We start from the raw sequence: 8,928 nt of genomic DNA on the forward strand, positions 1-8,928 counted from the left end.
CCTACCATGACCAAGTTAGCTTATCCTCCCGGATTTGATGTTATTGCACATGCAGGAACAGCAAGAAAGGGTAATGAAAACCTACTCTGCTTCGTAGGTTGAGTAGTAAACAGAGCCATATACAGTTCTCAGATACTGTGCGTAGCAATATAATAAACCTCCTAGCATGAAACATCCAGTGATATGCATTAATCAAAGGAAATCCTAGGTGCATAAAGTGGTTTGAGAAAGACCTGCCCAGAAAAGCTCCTTTCTTTCTTCATCTGGATTCAACAAAGGGCTCACAAGTCTCAGATGTACGCCCTTGCAGGAAGCAGTTGCTCTGAAGAAGCTGCACAGAGCCCTCCCCATTTTCTTCTGTCTGTCCATGAACCTTGTACACACCCATGATGGATTCAGAATGTTTTTCCCTTTAAAACCAGCCACCTTCTTGCAGCTAATCTTTAAAAACTGCCTCCCCTGCAGCTCTGACTGTAACATCTGAGTAAGCAGCAACCAAGGCCATTACATTTTTTTTTACAAAGGATTTTTTATTGCATAGAGGCTTAGATATTTTGCTGTACGTATAAAAATTTGAGATACAGTTTAAGTGAATGTTACTCTTGAGGGTTTTATTCCTTTGACACATCCTTCATCTACAGGAAGGCTTCGTTCTCCCAGGAAAGGAATCCAATGCAAGCTGCCAAGTGTCAGAAAATCTGCAGGGTGGGGAAACAGCAGTGAGAACAGCAGGCATGATATGCTGGCAGCACATGGGCTAAATCTGCCTGCCCATGTGGCACGCTGCAATGCAGTGCTGACACAGGAGAACATTTTTAGGGTAGGAGAATTCACCCCTTCTCACAATTCCATTACAGAAAGACATGGCTGTCAGCCTGAGAGATGGCAGAATTTAGGAAGGAACTGGGCCTCTGGTGAGCAACACTAGGTGACTGGGCAAGTAGGGTATTTTCCACAAAACCAGAGATGCTTTAATGCCAAGTGTTCAACAAGGTCAGCGTCACATACTGGACACAAGGGCCTTGTGAGATGAGCTCGTTGCCCTGGTGCAGCAATGCCCTGGGCTGTGGACTCTGCCAAGCAGAATTCCCCGGGGCTCAGCACTGCACACACAACACAGTATGGTCTCCTCATTACAAGTAGCAGGCTTGTCCACTCACAGGGCAGCCCATCTCTCATTTGTTTAGCAATAAAACGCCATATAACTTACTCTTACTTATTCTGCAAAACCAGGAAGAAGTGTTCTCACAGCATTTTCCAGTGACTAGCAAAACCAGTTTAAAATAAAAGTTTAAAATGTCACAAGTCTTCCCAGAGAGAATTCCTCAATCTGATGTAAACAGGAGACTGAAAAACACCTTTGTTTTGTTGGTTTTACTATGTGAATGAACCACTTTGTTCCCATGGTTATTTCCAGGGCCCCATTCCTAGTCAGAATTTCCAATCCTTGTTGCACAAAATAAAAGTGACAGGTCTGAAATCAAAGCTTAGTAAACATTTCTAAAAACCAAAACTCTCTTCATATGTGAGGTGATGACCTCAAAGGGGAAAGTAAGTTTTTTAGTTTATTAAAGAGTAACATTACATCAAACTCCCACTGAGCTTACAAAGGGCAGGCAGGAATAGAATTCCTATTTTGCTGCAGAACAGAGAGATGTGAAACGAACTGATACAAAAATCACATACCAAACAAGTCGGGGAATATAATCCTAGAACTAGGCAGTACTCACTTTGCTAATGGACTTGATCCAATAAAGCAATGATTGCTTAAACTCTGAAAACAGGGAAGGAATTCAACACAAGGGGAGTGAAAACCCAAAACTTTAATGAATTTTGTAAAGTTCATTTTGTTCTTTTATGCAGAAAGATGTCCATTTTTCTCAGTGGAATATGGTGGATGTTACATAGCATAACCTGTAGCATATCTGTTACCTTGGGAAGTTCCAAGGCATAAGATTTGGTGCTTCGAGCTAAACCATCTATAACTTGTCATGTATTTAACTAACATGGAATGGCTGATTCTTTTCTATCTTTCTATCATGTGACCTAAGGCCAAGAGGTATTATTGTGTCATCCTGTCTGGCATGCCTCTCATGCATTTTTTTCCCAATTTAACCATCTCTTTACACATCAGGACTTCCTGTGCAATTGGTTGGGTGTAAAAATTCAGGTAGATTAAGAGCAGAGAAGGAATACTGTGATAAGACCTCCTAAACCATGAACGATGGCTGCCAAGTTTCCTGGTGGTAACTGCAATTCCTGCAAAGAATAGGGATGATACGGGTGTGCAAATACACTGAAACATCACAGGAGACAAATATTACAAGAACTCAGATAATGGTGATAGTTCAAACTGCACCCAAATCAAAACATAATTGGATTAATATGTCAATGCCATTATTGAACACCAGGATGTCGAATAAATTCTATACCTGAGAGATTCTTCAATCATCCTTCTTCACTTGTGTTTTCAATTTCTCTTCACGTTCCTTCTTCAGTTTTTCTTCAATTTTTTTGCTCTGGTACATTTTTACTCCAGCAAATGCTAAGCAAAGAATCAATGTTTTAGCTGCCAAAATGTACATCAGCAATGGGAAATTCTCCAAAGCCTGAAATGCAAAATAATATATTTAAGCGGTTACTGGAACACTTGGACAATTAAAAATGAATCTACAGGGATGCTATACAGCCTCCTTACAACAACAGCATTATTCAGAGCAATGGTAATGCTCCTCTGTTCATGCTTTTTTTTGCTCATAGGAAACTTTAAGCCAGGCAGATCACTATATAGGGGAAAGGACAAAACGAAGTTCATTCAAGTTTGTATATGAAGCCCCTTTGAACAGGTATTTGTGGCTTTTGCTCGTTTAACAGCAAATGGAATACACCCATGATCTGGAGCTGAAAAGGGGGAAGAATTGAGTATCTTAGGATAATTGTAAAAGAGGAAACTTTGAACAATTCTCACATGAGCCAAGGATCCATGCATATCAGATATCAGATGTGATCCCCCAAAACACTTTTGTGTTCCTAGAAATTCTAATCCATGGTATTTTTGCAATTAACTTCCCCAGATCTGCAAGGTGTAGATAAATGCCTTTAAACTGGAAGAAAAGTAAAAGACCAATGATTCAGTTCCAGGAGTTTTTAATGCCTGGAACCACTGATATTGCACAACATATTTTAATGTTTTAAAAGTATGCTACTGTAAGTGCACATGGAGTGGAAAATAAAATGCAGATGGCCAACACTGTGAACTCAAACTACAAATACAATGAGAACGGCACTGGCACTCAATGAAAGATGTCAATTCCAGAAGGATGTTGAAGGCACATGCACTTCCCAGGCCACTGTTTCAAAAGGCCACCTTGCCAGTAGGATTGGTCTGGTCTTTAAGGGGTGCACAGCAGGTTCACAATGCCAGCTTCCCCTCAGCAAGCTTCCCAGTGGCCCCCCTGATCCCTTGGCAGGCCTTCCAGTATTTCATAAAGCTGTTTGCCCATTGTCAAACTACTGAACTTAGAAAAAGCCTGATATCCACCTTCCCCTCTAATGGGTATGTCCCCTTAAAGTCCATGAATCAGAGGCTCAAGTGGGGTCTTTTATGACACTGATCTCTACAAGATGCATATTACCTTTGACATCAGGCCACTCCCCTCTAATTCTGCAAAAAATCACCATCCTCTGTAATCTCCCCACATATTAAAAGTTGCAATCTCTTTAAATCACAGCTTTGCAACACCAGAAAGGTAAAGCCAAGGCTCGGGGTTAGCACTGCTTTCTTGATAAATGGTTTGATTTAACATGCTAAAATTGTTAATGCAGGAAGTACTTGCTCAAACACTTCTGTGCCTTATACACAAACCCTGCTGAGCGTTTATGGCCCCAATACCCTAAAAGACATAGTGGAGAAAGCACCCTCCAGTAACAAAGAGCTGAACAACCAGCCTGAGAAAAGCCCAGAAAGAGGAAAGTCAGGAGGAGCAGAGGCAAGCAGAGCAGAGCCTGCCTACCAGTGGCTGTGCTCAGGTCTGAAGTGTGAGGCCCCAACAGCAAGTACTGGGGCCAGTGCACAAGGTGCAAGTACATATGGCAAGAAAAAACAACGAGTCCTCTGTCCCTGAGGTGCAGAGAGTGTGGTGGTTAAACAACCTTCACCTAGGCAAGGAAACCATCTTTAAACACAGGACCCACCCAACCACATCTTACATGCATCTGCTTGAAAAAGCAGAAATCCCCTCCTTTATGAATGTGAAACATCCTCACCTTCCAGTTAAATGCCACCATCTTGGCTGCGTGATGATACTGCCTGTCTTGCAGTAGGACGTGCCCAGCACCGATGAGTGTCACGCTTCTAAAGGCACAGACTGGGGCAGGAGCATCTTGAATAAATGGAAATTTAAAAAGAATTAGCCAATCTGTTTCTACTCAGTGTGTCCACCCTGCACCTCTCTGACAAGCTCATCTGTTGCACAGCGCCTGGCAGCCTACCAGTGCCACACAGTTTAGGAATGACCTACACGGGCCTTTTTGGAGTTGAGTGACAGGAGCAACGTCCGTGCTGCTGAAGATCAGGAGTTTGACAGGCCCCGGGCAGGTGCCACACTTGCGCAGAGCAGAGGCTGGGCTTCCACCACACGCAGCACGTCCCAGCAGCTGCCCAACCAAAAACACAGTGCTGGCTGCTTTCGAAGGCTTGACACGTGTGTGCATCACACCCCCTCACTGATGTTTGAGATCAAGCAGACAGAAGTGCACCCAGAAGAGCTGTCTTGTGGTTTTTAAGCCCAACTGCCCTGTTTGGAGCCTGAATGCCTAATGAATTCTAGTGTGTAGTATAATTTACCAGTTCTCTCTGATTTACCAATAAACTAAGTTCTCCACACAGCCCACAATAACACAGAAGCAAACCAACCAGTTGTATGTTTGGTGATCGACCTACGTTTCCAAGCTGAACTTCAGGGCCAAGAAATGCCCGAGGGGATGCTGAAGGCTGCAGTGTGCAGCCACAACACTGCCATCCAGTCTCTGCTTGGTGCTCCACCAGCACTGACACTGTTTCAGCTGCTGGATTTCAACTTAGGCATGTTTCCCTGCCTGACCCCCTCGAGGTGTCTCCCGTATGTTTAACAACAGAGTCGCTATCAAAAGGCAGGAGGAAGCCCTACAGCTTAGTCCAAACCTCCACCAGCAGCTGGGCTGAATAAATCACCACCACACCACAAAAGCTGCTGCTGACCTTTCTTCAGAAACAAGAAGTCAAGTTAAATGTTCTCGCAGCTCCTGTGCTGCTCAACCAGCTTCTTCAGAGATGCCCTTATTTCTTCTGCTAGGGCATCCTCTTCTCTCCTCCCAGCTGCAAAATCCTCACCCTGCAGACCACTCTGGAAACATCCCCACGGAGAGACACCACTGGAGATCTCTGTTACCAAGATCGAAGTATATGGAAGCAGTGGCATGGCCAACTTGTTTGTTATTCAATATTTACTGTGTTGATCCGGAGTTGTGCAGCTCCCTTCTGCTGTTGATAAAATGTCAGGGCAGCTGTGAATGAATGAGTCAGTAGTGTTACACCTCCAAAAAGAAAGTCATTTTAACTTCTGATGTTTCCTCCAGAATTTCAGTGACCATTATGATTTGAAGGCCCCTGCCAGATGGCTGCAACAAAAACCCCAAATCAGAGCAGAATCTGGCTCTCAGTGCACGGTTCGGACAGCTACATGCTTCTCAATGAAACCCCAGTTACACAAGCCTGGCCTGATCTGAATGGACTGCACTGCCCAACTGGGGTGTCCTCAGAATGCTGACTTGGGTGGGAGCTGTATGAGACACAGTCTTCACTCTTCTCCTAAATTGCTATAAATCCTGCGCTTCAGTCAGAATCAATTTTGCAACATGTTGTAAAAAGGCAAGAATTCAGCCATTCAGACAGGCTAGCATCTGGTGTATGATGCTGAAAATTGTGTTTTAGTCATTTTTTACATACAGAAAAAGTTTTAGACTCAGCAAATGTTATGTGAGCCCATCTGTGGGGTGTGATTGCAGGGTACTGTCCCACCAGCAAGAAGTGGCATATAATGTGTATCACAGTGTGCACTCCTGCAAATGCTCTTGGTTGCAAGTTGATTATTTAAGCATTCAGCGCAACACTTCTGTAACATTTCCGCTCTGCTGAGACACGAGCCTGAATTGTATCCACTAGGAGTAGCTGCACTGAAGTCACAAAGGACGGGAAGTAAAGAAATTCTCCCTTTGTTCTGAAGAGTGGTGTTTTGATGCAAAACGTTTCCTGTGAGAGCTGACACTTTTGATGGTCTGTCCTCACGGTGTCTTTTGTGGTTGGAACTGAGCTCTCCATGTTGCATTCCCACATCCTGTGCCACCAGCCTCCAGTAGTCAAGCAGTTCTATCCATTTGAGCTCTTGACTCTTCTGGTCTCCATCTCTATCCAGACCTTATTAAATACAGCTGAAACCCCAGAGTGGGAAAAAATGGGTGGAGCTGGGGCAGAGGGCAAAGAGAAGTAAGTGGGCGGAGGATAGAAAAAGGCAGGATTCGCTTCACATTTGAAAAGCACCATTTGTTAGCACTGAGGTTGTCAGTTCAAAAGCAAAAAGCTCAGACACTGTACTTTCAAGGTTGTGATATCTTAAAAGCATGCAGGCAAATAAATATCTGAATGTTCATGTTTGCCTTTTCAGAGGCAGATAAGGCACAGATAGGAGTACAGAACACACCTACAGTCAGGCATTGTTTGTTCCCCAAGAAAATGCAAGCTCCCTTAACAAACACAGCACAGGGAACACAGGCAACAGAGACTGGGCCCCAGGGAAGGTCGCTATTACCTTCACTCACAAGCAAGGAGGTTTCGTGTTGAGCCACATGAGAAAGAAACAGGAGCACTAGGCTCTGCCTGAAGCTCTGATGGAGACTCTGTGACAGACGCTCCATAAGCTGTCCATCACCTACTTGTAGACTCCTATGCAGAGTAGGGATAAAACAGCATCACTCTCACACGTATCAGTGGCTTTCACTGTGATTGCACCTCAATCACGAGCCTATTTACACTCAAACCTCCCCTGTGAAGCAAATCTAACTACTACAGATGGAAAAGGAAGAGGGGGTCTGCCCGTATCGCACATCTTAGAACTGTACTAGCAATCCGCTGTTAGCTCCAAATGCTTTGAGGTCTTCTGGGTCCAGAGCAAGGAGACAGGGTCACCAATGTAGCCCTAGAGGCTTGTGTCCTCAGCAGGGCTAAAGAGCTTCCAGGGAGAGCTGCACCCAGTCCCAGAGCTTTAGCTGATAACAGCCCCAGGATCTCTGTACAACACTGTGTTGTGCAACACCGACCACCCCAGACAGACTAAGGAGTTGGGCCCCAGTCAGATGGGAAGTCTGTGGTGGAGCACAGAATTGAATCCAGGTCTCTCAGCCACTGAATTACAGCTTCAGTCCACCACAGCAACCACATCACAGCCCAGCCACTCACGCCATTGTTTGCTTATGCAGCGGCAGAGCATCGACTCGCCTGCATGCACCAGAAAACATCTACACAGGCATCTGGGTACTCACAAACCCACTTGAGTTGTCTTGGCTGAACATTTCACTCAGCCTGCCAGTAACTCCATCTACTCAACAAAATGGGACTTGAGTTATTGTCTACTGGGGATTTCTGAGCAACTCCATTTTATCCACTTTCTGAAAAGCTGTAAAAAGTCACCAGCCACAAGGCCTCAGAAAGCTGTGAGCTACTAAGATTATTTGACTGCATTTAAAATGGAATTGATGGCTGAATACATCCTGAGCTTAGAAATAGGGTTTCACTCCACGTGTTTCTTGGTGCTGCTTTAGCACACATATTTCAGGAAGCAAAATGCATGCCTGCCGTACGGACAGTCACTGGAGGACCCACCATTACATGGGACCAGCTGTGTGACGCATCAGGCTGAGCATCTGCAAGACAGGATCCAGCCTCCTCAAAAAAAAAAAAAAAAAAAGGCTACGGGGTCATGGGAAACATGGGAAAACATAGTAATATGTCAAAACGCAAAGGCTGCAGAGAAATGCAGTGGAAACAACTATGAGCCAGAGCTGCTGCACTAACAATACATCACAAACCACTGCCACAAAACTCAGTGCTTATTAAGTCAGAAGCACTCGGACCTGTGCACATTTACAGCCTCTATGTGCAGGTGGGTCAAGACATCACTCCACAAAAAGACCTGGGTAATCACTTGTTTTATTCTAGTGTCATCGATACAGAATCCTAAACTAACACCAACTCAAGGAACATCAAAAATATAAAGCTAAGATCTTCATACCTGAAAAAGCAGAAAATTAAAAAATTAGTGATTCCTCTGTCAGCTCCTCACATGTTTCAAACTCTGTAAAATAACAACAGAGCAGATGGGATGTATCAGTCGTGGTATCTGGATTAAAATCAAATCACAACTAAAAATGTCAGTGGCACATCAGACTGTTCCACCGCGGCTCCCGGTGCATCATTCCAGCCATGTCCTAGGGCTCCTGCAATCTGCAGGGACTCACCTGCTGCCACAACCTTGCCCCAGGAGGGTCTGATGGGCTGGCAGCCTCCCCTGACTCCATCCCTTCGCTTCCCTTACCCAGCCCTGCTCTGCCCTGGGCACCTTTCCTGGTCCCTGCAGCACCGGGAGACCAGCACAGCCAGCAACCCACACACACTTGAGGTAACCAAACTGTCAATAAATGATAACTTCAGGTCGCTCCTTACTTATTTGCCTCATTTTTTCTTAAGAAGACATAAAGACTCGGCAGATTCCTAGGCGGTAAGGCGCCCTTCCCGGCGGCCGTTGTGAATCGCGCCCTGCGGCCACACGCCGGGAGGCGGCCGCAGCGGGCCTGCCCGCGGCTTCGGGCCAGACAGCGCCTCCCCAGCGACTCTTA

At 45.1% G+C, this 8,928-nt stretch overlaps 1 protein-coding gene across 2 annotated transcripts; it reads right to left on the minus strand.

Moving 5' to 3' along the window:
- Nucleotides 1-509: 509 nt before the first annotated feature.
- On the minus strand, nt 510-8,915 carry SMIM11A (small integral membrane protein 11A). 2 transcript variants are annotated; one of them, XM_026852064.1, is made up of 6 exons: nt 8,756-8,915; nt 8,325-8,387; nt 6,846-6,979; nt 4,267-4,382; nt 2,433-2,609; nt 510-698 (listed from the first exon to the last, which is right to left on the minus strand). In XM_026852064.1, the coding sequence occupies exons 3-5, from the start codon at nt 6,949-6,951 to the stop codon at nt 2,445-2,447; spliced, it is 387 nt and encodes a 128-aa protein (XP_026707865.1). In that variant the 5' UTR covers nt 6,952-6,979; nt 8,325-8,387; nt 8,756-8,915; the 3' UTR covers nt 510-698; nt 2,433-2,444. The 2 variants fall into 2 exon arrangements, with proteins under 2 accessions (XP_026707865.1, XP_026707870.1); XM_026852069.1 differs by lacking the exons at nt 6,846-6,979; nt 8,325-8,387.
- Nucleotides 8,916-8,928: the final 13 nt, after the last annotated feature.

Source organism: Athene cunicularia (assembly GCF_003259725.1).
Source record: "Athene cunicularia isolate RWA chromosome 1 unlocalized genomic scaffold, athCun1 chr1_part1, whole genome shotgun sequence".
Classification (NCBI taxonomy): Eukaryota; Metazoa; Chordata; class Aves; order Strigiformes; family Strigidae; genus Athene; species Athene cunicularia.